The 18,480-nt window shown below is 41.7% G+C and overlaps 2 protein-coding genes across 2 annotated transcripts in view; one reads left to right on the top strand and one right to left on the bottom strand.

Annotated features, from left to right (window-relative positions):
* Window positions 1-5,936, bottom strand: part of LOC149473695 (opsin-3-like) — a 96,766-nt gene extending 90,830 nt beyond the window's left edge. The window contains exons 1-2 of the mRNA XM_089674811.1: window positions 5,609-5,936; window positions 3,055-3,374 (exon numbers count right to left, since the gene is read on the bottom strand). Coding sequence (XP_089530937.1) covers window positions 3,055-3,374; window positions 5,609-5,936 — 648 coding nt within the window. The remainder of the gene's footprint in view (window positions 1-3,054; window positions 3,375-5,608) is intronic.
* Window positions 5,937-16,023: 10,087 nt separating this feature from the next.
* WDR64 (WD repeat domain 64) overlaps window positions 16,024-18,480 on the top strand; it is a 119,554-nt gene continuing 117,097 nt past the window's right edge. Inside the window, exon 1 of the mRNA XM_089674819.1 lies at window positions 16,024-16,165. Coding sequence (XP_089530945.1) covers window positions 16,024-16,165 — 142 coding nt within the window. The remainder of the gene's footprint in view (window positions 16,166-18,480) is intronic.

The following is an 18,480-nucleotide window of genomic DNA, read 5'->3' on the forward strand; positions in this document are numbered from 1 at the left end:
TAATGCAGAGAATAAAGAGTATATTATGTTCTGGTTCCTTAGATGTAACCACATGACCCCCTCAAGAAAAAGCACAGGAGGAGGATCATAGCATAAAATTGGATCTTTAATAAAACTAGAAAAGCTAAAACAATTTTAATGTACTCATAACATGCTCAACACAGCACTAGGAACTAACAGCATACAAGTGTATTGGGCTCTACACCACTCACACTGTCCTCTGTCAGTGCACATGGCCGCCCCTCATGTGTAACGGCATCACAATATTTTTCCCTTCCAATGTGTTTCATTTCTGGACATCAAAGGGTTCTATACAAAGCACCTGAAAGTCCAGCACACCTTCAAAATTGACCATCTTGCCATCACATTAAGGTGCCAGCCCATAACCAAAACAATTGTTTGACCATCACCAAATGTGATCAAAACAATCAAAACACAAATAAAGTTCTCAATTCAGCCATAGGTACTGACAGCATACAAGTGTATTGGTTTTTGCATGATTCACACTTCCCATGTCCTCTGTCACTACGTGTGTCTGCCCCTCACATGCATGCTAACATCACAGTAGCTTGCATTGCCCAATGTGTTTAATCACTGGATGTAAACATTCCATCATGTCACAATTGGTAGCCCCCTAGTTTGAAGTGGTTGTTGTCCCTCAATGATCAAGCTAAATGATTGTGTCCACAAACACACTTACTGTACAGTGGGTATAGAAAAGAATACCCCCCCCCTTTAAAATAATCACATTGTGTTGCTTTGCAGCCTAAAATGAAGACAGAGACATTTTCTGTTTTATCCAGTTGTATTTACTCAGTGCAATCGATAAAATCAAAGTGAAAGATATTACACCAACATGTCAGAAAAATAAAAAAAATGAAAAAATGAATCAGAGTTGGAAAAAAGGACCACCCCCTCCTAAAAATGACTTGTAGCCACCCCAGTAATGGGGTATCAAAGATTAAAAAAACTCTGCATGTGTAGTTTTTTGTTTTATCTTTGATATGTCAATGGGATGGATATGTAATTGTAAAATCTTTCCCAAGCTTCTTCTGAGATGAATATTGTAAGGGACCCCAGATACCCAAGCAAGACAAACAATAGAACAATGGGATGCAGCCACATAACATTAAACAATTAACAACCCCCACCCCACCTATCTCCTAAACATGTCTACACAGTCTGAGACAAAGCCCACACAATATTAGGACAGATCACCCTGTACCCCTAACAGGCACAGGTTGATTTACACATAAGAGGGATATGGGGAGCTGAGACAGGGGTCTCCCCACTTCTCCAAAGTGAGCTGGGTTCCATGGGCCCCCCACCCAAAGTGATTCCCTTTACAAATATGTTGCCTTCTACCCTCTGATGATTACCATTAAGATCTGTGAATAATGCGCATGTTGACCTTTCTTTAACCAGAAGGTCATATATTTCTGGCAAGCCTTGCATGGTGTTTTATGGTGGTGGATCCTTCTGTTTTTCTGGGAAATATTCCCATCCTACAGCTGTCATTTGGAGTGGCATACTATCCATTACTATTCCAGCCTTTGAGACTTTATTATACAGTATATTTTGCATTGCACTTGCGGATTAGGGCATTTAGTATTTGATGTACATTTTTGATGTTTAGCACATATGTATTTTTATGAATTAGCGCAACACTTGTTCTATGTATTTTGTGACTATGATAATATCTCATAGTGTGTTTCCAGCTTTTTAAGGTTTTCATTTATTCTCATTTTTTGTTTACCTAAGCGCAGTTCACACATTTTTCACTATAACATATTTAGCTGTGTGAGCCAGCAAGACTCCAAGTCTCTGAATAAATCACAGAGCACACAAGACACTGTTTTGTATCATTAGCTGTATGTGAAGCAGCAGCAAGACTCTGAGTCTTTGAATGGCTCAGAGTCTCAGAGAGCACAAAGGATTCTGTTTTGTATCTTGAGGTTTCTGTGTGGGGCAACAAGGGTCTGATTCTGTGAATGACTCAGAGTTCCAGAGAGCACAAAAGATTCTCTTTTGTATCATGAGATGTGTGTGAGGAACCAGCAAGACAATTGTTATAAATGTATATGTAAAACAACTCTGAATCTGGAGAACTGCGGAGTGCTCATTTGATGAATTAAGTACTGAGTGCATCAGAGGACTGGAGTTCATGATCCTAGCTTAGCTTGGAGGAAATGAGTCGTGATGCGATTCAGTGATTCAAATCATTTAATTGAACTGATCCAAATGTTTCAAATCACTAAAAAGAATCATTTTGCCCAAGTCTAGACTGGGGGGAACATGGAAGAAGTAGGGAGGATCCAGCTAAGACTAAACTAACTATTCCTAAAGTGCAGGGGAGGACACAGGAAGATACCAAAATCACATTAGATAACCAGCTGCAGTGGTTTAAAACCACCACTAGATGTCAGCATACTAAAAAAAATGATAAGCTCATAGAGTTCAATACAAAACATAAAAATGCATGAAAGTGGGGCAGAATGTCGGCTGGGAGCAAACAAAGTATATAAAGTCACATGGGTCTATTCAAAGTAAAGATTGGAACAAGGGTCTACTTTAAATTAAACATTTCAGTTCATAATTAAATATCACATTGTTTTGGAATCACTATTTTTACATCTTAAATAGTTACTTATTAAAAGCCTTTTAGTGACTCTGTATTTCTCTAATGAATTATTATTGCATCACCTTGTCAATTGTCTTCCTTTTCAACACATGCAAAAAATGACTGTATAGTAGCAATGTAATCCACAGGTGAGCCCTTTGATCTTTTCATGATGCAGAGAAATTTTCAGTCATCGTGTGCTCCCATCATACACACCCATACACAATACACTTAGTTTGCGATTGTGCAGATTTTGTTAAGATCCTTTTTGACTTTTGAAAACCCATACCCCTGTATAGATTTATTTGGCCAGTAGCCCATTTTGTCCTTGCAGAGATATAACAAGCTCTGGAAGAATTCAAACAGCCCCAGGATTTCACACATGCATTTATGGGTACAATTGTGTGTATAAAAAATTTATAAGTATTACTCACCATTCGGATTGAGTATAGGATGTAGCCATAGCAGTAAATCATAATACTCACTGGGGCAACAAAACAAGCTAAAAATGAAAGGAGAATGAAAGAGGATTGGCTCGTCTCTGTTGATACCCGGTCCAAGGAGCAATCTAGTCCATGGGGTTCTAGAATATATCTGTTCCATTCCATTAATGGTGCTGAAGTCCAGGCCATGGAACACAACCAGACAGAAGTGATAGCTTTCCATGACCAAGGGAAATCAACAACTTTTTCAAATACCACTCGGATATATCGTTCGTACGCCACAACAGTAAGTGTAAAGATTGACACACAGCCTGTGAAACAAAAAGTTGAATTGTTAGCTTCTGACAGATATGCACATAAGGCAACACTGAACTGACCCAAATACTCAATGTACATTTTCTAACATCAGTGTTTTAGCAATTGTAGTGTTTGTATTCATGTCCATGTCTGCATGGAGTGTGTGTGTGTTTTTCCCATGTTTGGATAAGCATGCTCTAAGTCCCTGGTGGCCACATGCAGGCCTTTGATTCTTGTTGTATAGCCTTTGGTTCCCAAGAGACTATAGTGTGAACATTGGTTTGTAAAGGGGTAATAGGAGTGATCTCTAGCTTCATGTAACATGTCCCCGATTTCTCATTGCCTTCTGCAGCATATATGCAGTCTTCAACCACACCTGCAGCATGTCCACATCAACCATTTCCTCTAGTAAGCCTGCAGTTTCTGGCAGTCCTGTCTAGCAGTAGATATACTATATGGGTTATGTTTGGCCCTTTGGTGCTGTCAGGAGCCAAAGTGAAGGCACCCTATACCATGTGAGTAGACAACAGCTGTCCTCAAATGGTTTTATGCCATAACATGGGCTTGTAGGACCACTCTGTTTTGTTTCCCAGGCTTCTTGGACCCAGTATACCTGACCTGTGCTGCTAATATAAGGGGGGAAAGCCGAGTACTGCAGCCCTGTGACATACCTGAGTCTTAAGGTTATGTTTCATCCTTTGGTTTGTCAGCCTGTTTCAGAGATGCTATAATACTGATCTGCGAAGGGGGACTGCTGGGCCTTTCAGTCCACCCGAAGACATTGTCTTTTTTTTGGGAGTGCCAAATGGACTATCACCAGTATAAGGTATGTCTGGGCAGCCACTAATCAGATGCTTATTGATTTTGCATTAGACTGTAAATTGTAAATTGGAGTTGTGTCTTTGCACTTAATGCTAAGTAAAGTTTGTTAAATGGTTCACCAAGCCTGGTCTGAAGTTACTTAAAGGCATGCATGAAGGATCAAATGGCAGCTAAATTAACTTGGGTCAGTTAAAGCACATTCAAGGCTGGAACGTGAAGCTCTGCTCAGGACAAGATCCAATCTACCTCACTTGCCATGTCAAGGCTTCTAACTGTTCCGTGATTCATGTTTGCCACCATTGTGGCATTATTCAACTGAATACAGATCAGGTGACTCAAGTAGGATCATCCAATGCTGTAGAAAGCCACAATTGCCCAAGAGTTTCAGGAATATGAAGTAAACCTACTATGGGAGGTTAACTCTGAGGAGAGTGGTTGCCACGGCTAACCAAGGTCTTAAGTCATGCAAATAGCAGCCTGCTGTGAAGCGAGGTACCAGGGCAAGGTAAGACGTCCTCCAGTAGTGACAGGGTCAGTGATTGAACTTTCTCCCTAGCGGTTGGTTTCAAATCTGTGCTAAGGAGACCCTCAGCCTAGCCACATGGTACAGAAGAGAATGTGAGGAGTTAAGTGTGAGCAGGCATGAGGCACATGCTAGGTGCTCAGCAGGACCCCATTCTGTCACTTGGAGTGAGGTGGTAGAGGTATGCTGGATAGGTGGAGAGGGAAGTTCAAACCGAGCATCAGAATGGGGAAGAAAGGGGATTTAAGTGACTTTGAATGTGGCATGGTTGTTGGTGTCAGATGGGCTGGTCTGAGTATTTCAAAAACTGCTGGTCTACTGGGTTTTTCACGCACAACCATCTCTATGCTTTACAGAGAATGGTCCAAAAAAGACAAAATATCCAGTGAGCTGCAGTTGTGTGGATGAAAATGCCTTGTTGATGTCAGAGGAGAATGCGCAGACTCGTTGCTGTGACATTCAGATGGTAGGATCAGAATTTGGCGTAAACAACATGAAAGCATGGATCCATCCTGCCTTGTATCAATGATTCAGGCTGGAGTTGGTGGTGTAATGGTGTGGGGGATATTTTCTTGGCACTAGCAAGGTGTACCTAATTAAGTAGCCGGTGAGTGTATATTCATTGCACACTTTGCACGGCTCATCTCTAAGTCAGGGTCTGCCTTACGGTTGATTTCACCTGAACGCAGCTGTCTCTTTGTCCCAGGGCATTGATGAGCATGCGTATGGAAGGGACCCTATGTGCAGGGTGAGTGAATCTTCTCAGTCAGCAATATTAGTCTGCCCCCCCCCAGGCTAGTAGCTAAATTGTTATCACACATTATGTAAGTGTTACATACAACTACTAAATTAATAAACTACATCTTGCAATAATTGTCAGATTACAGTACAAAATTACCTTACCCAATAGATTTTCACACAATCCAACAAAAATGCATCCTGCTTTGTCCCAGATCCACTTCCGGCTTACACATGATGCAAAAATAGAACTGAGCCCAAAAAGTGAGAACACAAAGTCACTGAAACTGAGATTCACCAAGAGAAGATTTGTTGGAGTTCTTAATGGTTTGAATCTGCAATACAGAATCAGCACTAATGAATTGGTACACAACCCTACAACTCCGATTGAAGCCACCATCAGAGCCAGGAGATCATAAGTATCTTGAGTAAAAAGCTTTTCATTGTCAATTTGTGAGTACACCTTACTGGCATTCTTGAATACCTGAATCATTCTGTAGTTATCTGTACATCAAATGGATTATAAAACAGTGACAGCCCTTGGTTAATACATTCTTCTTTTTAGTAAATCCATACTAAGATGTTTCCAGCTTTGCGTGAATTAAGAGGATTGGTCCATAGTATTAATGAATTAAAATCAGTTAGACTATACTATAATATGGGAAAATAATCAGTACCAAACTTCACTGTAAACAAGACTGGGTTTAGGGATAGGGAGCATAATTCATTGCTACTTTTTCATTATCTTTAAGTTGATCTATGGGCACAATAAAAAATGACATACTGTATATGATGAAATCTGTTACCAGCATTAATACATATATTTCTGGTTTTTTTTTTAATCTTACATGAAACATAGTCTTGTTTCCTGTTGAGCTGTATGTCAACATGTTTCACTTCTTTTAATAGGGTGACAACTCTGCTTGTTCTTTGAAATCATGCGGCAGTGTTTTCAGCTAAGGGTTTGCAGTAAAATGTTTTTTTTTAAACTATGAATAAAAGCTATCTGTTGTAAGCACCCCTGCCAGTTTAGGGTTTGCCCCAAATGCTGAGTGAGCCTAGGTTACACCTTTGCGTGGTGTGTGGGCTGTGTTTGCGTGGGCACGGCAGCCCATTCATTTGAATGGGCTGCTGTGCCTCACAAAACACAGGGAAAAGGTCCCTGCACCTTTCCAGAAATCGCAGCAGTGAGGATCCCAGTGCGGGTGTGATTTCCAGTGTGGGTAGCATACCATTAAGATTAATGGCACCTGCCCATAGGTCCTGTGTTTTGCGTGTGAGTGGTTGCAGCTGCAGGACGAAGTGTCCTACAGTGGCTTCCACCCGCACAAGTGTGAACCGAGCCTTAGTGCCCGGTCATACTCGTGCGATTTGGGAATTGAAATTGCATCTAATGAATGTGACTGCCTTAATGTGCAATTTGCTGCAGTGCGATTTCTAAAGTAGTTCTTGCATTACTTTTTCTGCATTTTGTTGCAATTTTGCATACCTAGAATATAATGGAAGTAGCAATAAAGTCTTTAGAAATTGAACCTGAAATTGCACCCAAATCTCACAATTTTAAATTACAACAGCGTGACCAGTGACTTAATATTATTGACACACTGCACTATAGTTCCACCTGAACAAATATCAAGGTTATAATTATAAACAATATATGTACAGTATACCGTTGTGCTCAAAAGTTTGCATACCCTGGCAGAAATCATGACATTTTGGCATAATGTTGAAAGTATGACTAACTTATTGTGCAAAAAAACTGTCTTTTATTTAAATCGAAAGTAAAACGTACCTGAAAAACGGGAAGATGCAGAGGATTCCATCTTCCCCCAGTCTTCCTTCCAGGTTCAGGAGCTCTGGCCATCTGACTGGCTAAGCCGCGATGACGTCACTCCCGCACATGCGCGGGAGTCCTGGACCACAGCACCGTGCTCTGAAGGAATGGCACTGGGATGCCGTTCCTTCAGAGTACATGCACCGGCTGTCAGAAAGAGCAAATATCTCCTAAGTGGTGCACAGTTAGGAGATATTTATTTTACCTACAAGTAAGCTTTATTATAAGTTATATGTAGGTAAACGTTTACAAAAAGAACATACTACCACTTTTACCATTTGCCAACCACGCTATAGCCGAATAACGGCTACAGCGCACTTGTCCAGTTCTGGGAGGGCGTCATATGATGTCCTCCCAGAATGCGCTCTCCCGCATGCCCCCAGGGGCACGCACCCGGTGATCTCTGTGGTTGCTGTGTCCTACGGACAAAGCTGATCACATGATGTGTTAAAAGGCCACATCATCAACTGTGTCCAGTGACACAGCAGATCACCGGGTAAATGCAGTTGCCGGTTATCGGCTGCACTTTCCTCATGCTGTCACAGCGTGAGGAAAGTACTGCCGATAACCGGCAATTGTCAGAGGATGGATTGGCACTGACCATCAGGGTACTGATGAGCAGTGCCCAGCAATGCCGCCCACCTGTGCCCAACAGTGCCACCCATCTGTGCCCATCAGTGCCCCCCAGCAGTGCCACCCAGCAGTGCCACCAGTCAGTGCCCAGCAATGCCACCAGTCAGTGCCCAGCAGTACTGCCAGTCACTGCTGTCAGTCAGTGCCACCCATCAGTGCCGCCTATCAGTGTCCATCAGTGCCACCTATCAGTGCCCATCATTGTTGCATATCAGTGCAGCATCATCAGTGCCACCTCATCAGTGCTGCCTATCAGTGCCACCTCATCTGTGCCACCTCATCAGTGCTGCCTATCAGTGCCCTTCAGTGCTGCCCATCAGTGCAGCCTCATCAACACACATCAGTGAAGGAGAAACATTACCTGTTTGCAAAATTTTATAATAGAAACAAAGAAAAAAACTTTTTTTTTCAATTTTTTTTTCAATTTTTTTATTTATAGCGCAAACAATATAACACCCAGGGGCGAATAAATACCACCAAAAGAAAGCTCTATTTGAGTGAAAAAAAATTATAAAAAATGTCATATTGGTACAATGTTGCATGACTGCGCAATTGTCATTCAAAATGAGATAGCGCTGAAAGCTGAAAATTGGCCTGGGCAGGAAGGGGGTGTAAGTGCCCAGTAGGCAAGTGGTCAAGGATAGTGATCATATGAAGCCATTTATTATCGTACAGTTGTTTTGGCTCCTTTTAAAATCACAATGATAACTGAAATCACCCAAATCTCCCTGATCAAAATTTCACATACCCTGGAATGTTTGTCTTTGGTACAAACACACAAGGTGATAAACACAGGTTAAATTGGCAATTAAAGCATAATTTCCCACATCTTTGGCTTTTTAAATCGCAGTTTCTGTGTCTGTGTCTAAATAGTCAATGAGTTTGTTAGCTCTCACGTGGATGCACTGAGCAGGCTAGATACTGAACCATAGGGAGCCGAAAAGAACTGTCAAAAGACCTGTGTAACAAGGTAATGGAACTTTATAAAGATGGAAAAGGATTTTAAAAGATATCCACAGCCTTGAATATTTATTGGCATAAATACTGGCATTTATTAAGAAGTGAAAACTTCTCTTGATCTCTTGACACCAAACCAAGGTCAGGTAGACCAAGAAAGATTGCAGCCACAACTGCCAGAAGAATTGTTTGGGATTCAAAGGAAAACCAATAGGTAATCTCAGGAGAAATACAGGCTGCTCTGGAAAAGATGACAATACTTGAACAAAAATGTGCTGCATGATCAAGTTGCCAGAATGAAGCTTTTACTGCACCATTTCCACAAAAAAGTCCAGTTACAATATGCCCAACAACACTTTGACACGCCCCACAACTTCTGGCACACTGTTATTTGGACTGATGAGACTAAAATAGAGCTTTTTGATCACAACTATAAGCGTTATGTTTGGAGAAGGGTCAACAAGGCCTATAGTGACAAGAACAACATCCTCACTGTGGTGGTGTTCACTGATTTGGGAGTGTGAGCTCTAAAGGCACATGGAATCTTGTGAAAGTTGATGAATGAATGATGAAGATGAATTCTGCATTTTATCAGAAAATAATGGTAGACAATTTGCATTCTTCTGTGCATGGGACTCTCTTGGACTTTCCAGCATGACAATGACCCTAAGCACAAGGCCAAGTTGACCCTCCATTGGTTACAGCAGGAACAGGTGAAGGTTCTGGAGTGGCCATTACAGTCTCCTGACCTTAATATCATTGAGCCACTCTGGGGAGATCTCAAACGTGCAGTTCATGCATGACGACCAAAGACTTTGCATAACCTGGAGGCATTTTGCCAAGATGAATGGGCAGGTATACTACCTACAAGAATTTGGGGCCTCATAGACAACTATTACAAAAGACTGCACACTGTCATTGATGCTACAGGGGGCAATACACAGTATTAAGAATGAAGGGTATGCATACCTTTGAACAGGGGGCATTTTGTTTGTTTACTTGTTGCCATGTTTTGTTTTCTGATTGCCATTCTGTTATGCCCTACAGTTGAATATGAATTTCATAAGAAGTAAAAGAAATGTGTGTTTCCTGCTCACTCATGTTTTCTGCAAAACTGGTAAATATATTACCAATTCTCCAAGGGTATGTAAACTTTTGAGCACAACTGTATATATACTGTGTGTGTATGTGTACATGTGTATGTGTGTATATATATATATATATTCACACACAGTATATACAGTGTATATACCGTATTGTCCGGCGTATAAGACAACTTTTTTTACTTAAAAACATGCCCCAACAATAGAACCGCTGGATGTGCGGTAATACTGTACGGTAGCTTCAGCTACATACAGTGTACCGCGCTGAGCCAATCACGGTGAGCGATGTATTCTATTAATGAATACAGAGCCTGCTCGGATTGGCTGAAGTTGTGACATCATCAGCCCGCCTCTCTGACGCAGCCAATCCGAGCAGGCTCTGTATTCATTATTAGAATACATCACTTGCCATGATTGGCTCATATGACGTCCTCCCATTCTCCTCGCATGCGTGGCAATGTGCTGTGTCCCTCAGACACAGCGGATCAACGATCACGGAAAGAGACGAAAATGTCAACTCGGTCATGTGATCAGCTGTGTCCAATCACAGCTGATCACATGTAAACAGGGAAATGCCGGTTATCGGCATTTCTCTCCTCTCGAGCTGTCACACTGACAGAGGAGAGGAGAGCTGGTAATCGGCTTTCCGCGGAGGGGGCATGTACACTGATCATCAGGGCACTGATGATCAGTGTGCCCTGATGATCAGTGTAGCCCCAGCAGTGCCAGCTGTCAGTATCCATCAGTGCCACATCAATGCCACATATCAGTGCCTACCAGTGCACATCAATGCCACATATCAGTGCCCATCTGAGCTGCCTTTCAGTGTCACCCATCAGTGCCAATCAGTGCCACCTATCAGTGCTGCCAATCAGTGCCACCAATTAGTGCTAGTCAGTGCCGCCTATCAGTGCCATGCATCAGTGCTGCCTTTCAGTGCCCATCAGTGATGCCCGTCAATGCCCATCAGTGCCACCTATCAGTGCTGCCAATCAGTGTTCATCAGTGCCGCCTATCCATGCCACCTCATCAGTACCGCCTATTAGTGCCCATCAGTGCCAACTATCAGTGCCACATATCAGTGCCTACCAGTGCACATCAATGCCACATATCAGTGCCCATCTGAGCTGCCTTTCAGTGTCACCCATCAGTGCCAGTCAATGCCACCTATCAATGCCAATCAGTGCCACCTATCAGTGCTGCCAATCAGTGCCACCTATTAGTGCCAGTCCTTGCCACCTATCAGTGCCATGTATCAGTGCTGCCTTTCAGTGCCCATCAGTGATGCTTGCCAATGCCCATCAGTGCCACCTATCAGTGCTGCCAATCAGTGCCACCTATCAGTGCCAGTCAGTGCCGCCTATCAGCGCGCATCAGTGCCACCTATCAGTGCCAGTCAGTGCCGCCCATCAGTGCACATCAGTGCTGCCCATCAGTGCCACCTATCAGTGCCAGTCAGTACCACCTATCAGTGCCAGTCAGTGCCACCTAACAGTGCCAGTCAGTGCTACATATCAGTGCCGCCTATCAGTGCTGCCTTTCAGTGCCCATCAGTGATGCCTGTCAATGCCCATCAGTGCCACCTACCAGTGCCTCCTCATCAGTGTCCATCAATGCCACCTATTTCATATGGGTACAGTGTTGCATGACCGCGCAATTGTCAAAGTGTGACAGCGCTGAAAGCTGAAAATTGGCCTGGTGGGGAAGTGGGTATAAGTGCCCTGTAGGCTAGGGGTTAAATGGTGTTGCCACAGAAGGGGAGTAGTCTTATACGATGAGTATAGCCCAAAACCTGTGTTTTAACTGGAAAATTAGGGGGTCGTCTTATACACCCAGTCGCCTTATACACCGGAAAATACTGTATATATATATATATATATATATATATATATATATATATATATATATAATGTTATTCCTCTTAAAAGGTTAAACAACACTTACTACATTTAATCAAATGTGCTTGTTCTTTGACAATTTTGTATTGTGGAGTTTATGTAAGCATAAAAATGGATAAGGAATTATATATGATTAATAAAAAAAAGTTAAAAAAAGATAGAAAAAATATAAACAGATCTAAAAGCACTAATATTACGGCTCTGGGAGCACGCAGCGTGGCGATCGGTGGATCACCGATGAACGGAAAGAGCCGAAGATGTCGGCTCGGTCAAGTGATCAGCTGTGTCTAATCAGAGCTGATCACAAGTAAATAGGGAAATGCCGGTTATCAGCATCATGCTGACAGCTCATGAGGAGAGGAGAGCCGGTAATCGGTGTACCCCAGCAGTGCCACCTGTCAGTGCCCAACAATGCCAGCTGTCAGTGCTCATCCATGCCACCTGCCAGTGCCCATCAGTGCCACATCAATGCCACATATCAGTGCCTACTATTGCACATCAATGCCACATATCAGTGCCCATCTGAGCTGCCTTTCAGTGTCACCTATCGGTGCCAGTCAGTGCCGCCTATCAGTGCCAGTCAGTGCTGCCTATCAGTGTGCATCAGTGCCAGTCAGTGCCACCTAACAGTGCCAATCAGTGCCGCCTATCAGTGCCAGACAGTGCCACCTGTCAGTGCCATATATGAGTGCTGCTTTGCAGTGCCCGTCAGTGATGCCTGTCAATGCCCATCAGTGGCCCCTACTGGTGCCTCCTCATCAGTGCCCATCAGTGCCACATATCAGTGCCCATCAGTGCAGCCTATCAGTGCCCATCAGTGCAGCCTCATTAGCGCACATCAGTGAAGGAGAAAAATCACTTATTTACAAAATTTTATAACAAAAACTAAGAAAAAACCTGTTTTGTTTTCAAAATTTTCAGTTGTTTTTGGTTTGTTTAGCAAAAAATAAAAAACCCAGAGGTGATTAAATACCACCAAAAGAAAGCTCTATATGTCTTAAAAAATGATAAAAATTTCCTATGGGTACAGTGTTGCATGACCGCGCAATTGTCATTCAAAGTGTGACAGCGCTGAAAGCTGAAAACTGGCCTGGGCAGGAAGGGGGTATAAATGCCCAGTAGGCAAGTGGTTAAGCACTCATGCAAAACTGCCTTATAAAACTATGGTTACCAGTATGCAGAATCTTACTGTAAGAAAATGGCAGCAAGATTGTGTACCAAAATTGCTCTGTATGCATGCAATGTTTTAGCAATGTTTACATGCTTACAGTGTAAACAGCTTTCTTATTAGGGTACAGATGTCTTCTCAACGATGGCACATAGCAGATTTTGTAGCCAGGACATAAGTGGCTTCTGCTGCCTAGCGTCGTATTGAAGCTAAGAGAAGCTTCCTAGTGTCCTCTAATGTTAGGACACCTGAGGCTTACGTCATCTAGCATCCTACCGTTGCTAGAAGGCAAGCAGCAATTAAAATCCAACATTTGCGCTGTACACTGTTTGCATTTAGGCATTAGGAAAAATGCTTACATGCATACAGTATAATTTACAGCCCATACGCAGAACCTCAGATACAGATTTTTCTTTTTATGACCCCTGTCATTTTTTTTTTGTCATCTGTGTCCCATTTGGGAGATTTCTCTTTGCTTCCTGTCTCATAGCCAAAACAGGAAGTGAGAAAAAATCCCCCCAAAGTGAAAGAATTCCCTGGTTATCAGCAGGGCTACCAGAACGTATTGGAAGATTTCTCCCGTATTTTGTTTCTGGTGGCAACCCAAAATTTGGGGTTCTCCTTCACTTTCACTCTCTGTGACAACGGTCCCAGGACAAATAAGGAGGGAGAATCTACCTAAAGGGGGCACAGACAGCAATAGAAACCTGACAGGGGTCTAGTCTCTCTTCACTTTATCCAATACTAAAAAAAGGTTTGCTGTTAGTTCTGCTTAAAGCTTTATAATCTTTTTTATTTGCTAATTTACTTATTTGTGAAAAGTTGGCTCCCACCGCCAGAATTTGGTACAGTCCTACAGCTTTCCTTCAACTGAAATAATATTGCCATGGTAACCAGGAGACTGGGAAGTAAACGTAAGTAATGTCTCTTAGGGCTCATTTACACCATTATGTTGTGCATAGTGCCCTCTCACTGGTATGGGTTGTGCACCCACATAATGCTGTCTTGTAACAACGCATTGCAGTGTTTATAGATATTTCTTTTTATTGAAATGTCAAAAAATCACATTTCATTTAACTCTGTGCACCACAGCAATGTACTGTGATTCTTTGGCATAGAGGGGTTCACTTCAAATCTGGAGCAGCTCTGTATGGGAGCCAATCAGCTTCTCACCTCAGCTTGTTCTATTAAGCTTTAGCAATAAAACCTGGAAGCTGATTGGTTTCCATGCAGACGTGTGCGAGATTCGGAGTGAACCAGTTTTAGTAAATACACCCCACAGTGTAGTGCATTGCACTGCGTACAAATGTAGCATGTATAGTGTGAACAGAGCATGATTGGTTCCCATGTGTCTTTGCATTGGGCCTGCGTTGATCAAGCCAAAGAAAGCGGACATGGTATGAATGAGCCCTTAGACAGAGTTAACATGTTTGAATTGTGGTAAAGTGCGTCTTTTACCGTACATTATGAAATTGTGTAGTACAATTTAGCATACCACAACCAGGGGCGGACTGACAACTCATAGGGCCCCCGGGCAACAGGGGATCATGGGGCCCCTGTGTCCTTGCCCAAACTCAAAAAGGCCTATGAAAAAGGTACCAGGGGCATCTCATGGGGCCCCCTACTGACCCCGGGCCCTCAGGCAGTGCCCGAGTTTCCAAATGGTCAGTCCGCCCCAACCACAACATATAGATGTGAACCATCTGTGCGTTGTGAAAAAAAGGGGCAAGCGCGTATTTTGGTCCATTGTGGTGCACCTTACTGTAATGCATGTTTAAATGTGACATAATGCGCATTAAAATGTTTGGGGTAATACACCACATACACTGTATGTAAACCCTGCCTTACAGATCTAATATAATTAACCACTTACTCTCCAGAGGATTTACCCCCCTTCCTGACCAGGCCATTTTTTGTAACTGAACTGACAATTGCGCGGTCATGCAACACTTCACTCAAATGAAATGTATGTCCTTTTTTCCCACAAATAGAGTTTTCTTTCAGTGGTATTTGATTGCCTGTCCGTTTCTTATTTTTTGTGCTATAAACAAAAAAAGGCAATTTTGATTAAAAAAAAACAATATTTTTGACTTTTTGCCATTAAATATGTCCAGTAAAAGGTTTTTTTAATAAATCTAATGTCATAAATTTAGACCAAAATGTATTCTGCTACATGTCTTTGCTAACAAAAAATCCCAAAACATGTAAATTAATTGATTTATGTGAAAGTTATAGCATTTACAAATGGCGGTATATATAATGGAATTTTTTATTTTATTTTTTACCAGGCACCAAAAGTGTGTTTGAAGCCTCCCACAGCCACTGATGTAGTTTCTACGTCAGTGGCAATAAAAGGGTTAAGGGGTATCCTTTAGATTGTAAGCTCCATGAGCAGGGCCCTCCTATTCCTTCTGTACTGAAATGTATTGTAATTTTACTGTCTCCCTTATATTGTAAAGCGCTGCGCAAACTGTTGGCGCTATATAAATCCTGTATAATAATAATAATAATAATATTTATTTAAAAAAAAAAAAGCTTTGCAATTCCTATACTGAAAGTAAATGTACATTTGTCTATGTAAATGGGGCAAAGATTCGTATTCCTATAATACTTTACTCCAACTATTGGCCAAATGCCATGTTTACCATTTTAAATGAATGAAAAACATTTGTCAAGCACAGGACATAGCCTAATACCATTCAATTTGATGTCTCATTCACACAAAACAAATGTACATGCATTTTCACTGAGCAAATTGCTATGCATTTTTTTTTATAAATACACCCCTTAGTATTAGTGTGATTCTGTAGCAATTTTAAGTAATTTTGTGAATTTTGAGTCCTGTGACTTAATTTTAGTATGGGTTGTGTTACGGTTTCTCTTGCTCAGTCACACCATCAATACATCACGATGATGATCTTACACTTATTTTTGTCTCCAGGTCTGCAAAAAATAGACTTCTTATGTCTGGTAAAGTGGATGACAACATGGCATCTAACGAGAATACAATGCATCAGCTTGTACTGCAGAAAAACTTTAAGTCTTCACTGCATGCATTTAAAAGATTAATAGGAACTATAAAATATCAAAATAAAACAGATAGATTTGCCCATGGTATTAAAAATACAGGTAAAGTATCTTTTTAGTAAATATTTGTCAAATATAAGCAGTGATACATTTGCTATAAATCAAAATACAGGGGGATTTCTAGAGGTAATTTTTGCAGATTACATATTCTAACCAATTCACTGAAAATGTGAAATTGTTATATTATTATAAGTGTAACTCCAGATAAGTTTAACAGACCAAGCTGTCCAGATAAAGTGGCAGTTAGGGGGTTGAGATAAACCATTCAGCACTAACAGGGGTACTTACAATGGTTAGCTTTTATTTATTTATGGAAAACTTTTATCCCCAAAGTAAAAAAAAAACAGTTCTGTAACTGCTTAAAATGTGTTAGCTGGAGTTCTGTTTTAATCTGTTAGTTAAGTCCATCTTAACCTGCTAGTGCATTGCACACTACCCTCTCCCCACAGGCTGCCACTGCTGTTGTCCAAGGGTGGCTCTGTTGCTCCTCCATAGAGTGGAGCCCCCGTAAGACAGGAAGTGTGTTACTGGCCAGGTGACCAAGTTAAAATAAAACAAAAAATGCCTAAAAAAAATAAAACTAAATTAGGGCTGGGTAAGCTGTAATATATAAAGTTTTTTGTTTTTGTGTTTAGTACTGTTTTTTAATTGTGTTAACCCTTGTGAATATCAAATCTCAGAGTGAAGTTTTCACCCTTGTTACCACAACAATAGCATCCATTTACTGTATATACAGTATTTATACCCTGTATCCCTTGTATTCCATCCTTGAACCACCATACAGACTGTAACAGAAGACATTGTAACAAGAAATTTTACAGCAACTTCATACATATGTGTGTTCTATAATGAAAGCATTAAGTGGTCCTGGGCTTTAATCATTGCCTTTAGGGAAGCCCACAGAGCCCAGGTTGTATCCAATTCGCCATAGATGACCATGATCTGCCTGTGTTCAGCCAACTCTAGTTTATAAAGTAAAGAAAGCATTAATATTACAGCTTAAAAGGTGAAATCTAGGCAAATGTAAAAAAAAAAAAGACCAGTTAATGTAGTATGGATTCATTTAAAAACAAATACATACAACTAGTAAAAGTATCTAAATTTGTCTTGATAGCAGCATCCTGTAAACTCCTGTTTAGGACTCAGACTGGTAGAAGGAGGGCTAGCACTAGGAGGCAGTTATGCATTTTTGCTGACAGTTAACATGAAGGGAGCAGAAGTTAGAATAGGGGTGCTCAACCTGTAGCCGGTGGGCTACATGTGGTCCTCGAAGCTCTCTGATGTGGCCCTCGACCCCACACCAGGGAAGCGCACTTCTATTATACCCTGTGGGTTTGATGCGCTTTCTAAGCATGGGGTTCTGTTGCACTTTCAGAAAGTACACTTGCAAGATATAATATGTCTATGGGAAAGAGCAGCTAACCCGTAGGAAAGCCGCAGGTGCACTGTGCTGCACCCATGGTGTGGATAAACTGCAGCACATCAGTGTGAATGCAGCCTTATAGGGGGCTCAGGACGTTAAGGACTTGTCTACATTTGTGGTTTGCGGGGTGGTAAAACCCTATAGTTGAGACATGTTTTACCACACCTCTTCAACCATTGGTGTAGTATCAAGGTTACAATGATGACCCCACCGCATGCTCCAGAGGGCTTGTGCAGCCTCCTTGTCACATTGTGTTTTACACTTGGACAGGAGGGGTGGTGGGGCAGCATATGCGGGAACGATCCTCTCCATTTTCTACCTGCAACCGCTGAAGGCCGGCTTATCCTCCTCTCTCCTACCGGAATTCAGAGGCTGCAAGAGGAAAATGTTCAATATGCTATTCAAAATAAAAAAAAAAAAATTCTGAATCATTTCATTTCATTGTGGCCTGTGACCAGTCACCAGATCACTTAAGTGGCTCTTCAAAAGGTTGAGCACCCGAGTTAGAACGTTTCATCAGTCTGCTACTGCTCCTTCACAGTCAGAAGGCTGGGGAATGTATTGACAAAACTTAGCTTGGCTGTGTTGCCTGGATCACAAAACTAGATGCACAGAATGCAAATAAATCCTATATATGTATTTCAGCTGTGCTTTTATAATTTTCACTTGAGTACATTTTAATCTGGCTGTGGTCATAAAGCAGTAAATGGACACGTGAACTGACGTGATCATACATCAGACTGCACACTAGCAAACCTGTATGCATGCCTAGGTGTCTACATCTCCAGTAGGTCACCCAGACACCTATGTTCCCAGGGGAACAACAGGCTTTTGGTAAAAGAAAACCTATTCTGGTTGACTGACTTTTCCCCTAAAGGTCTCTGTAGATAAAGGATAGCGATGACATATTCTGAATACATTTCCCTGAAGCTGT

The sequence above is a fragment of the Staurois parvus genome, unplaced genomic scaffold (genome assembly GCF_062004578.1).
Source record: "Staurois parvus isolate SC_StPar_1 unplaced genomic scaffold, SC_StPar_1.0 ptg000012l, whole genome shotgun sequence".
In the NCBI taxonomy this organism is placed as follows: Eukaryota; Metazoa; Chordata; class Amphibia; order Anura; family Ranidae; genus Staurois; species Staurois parvus.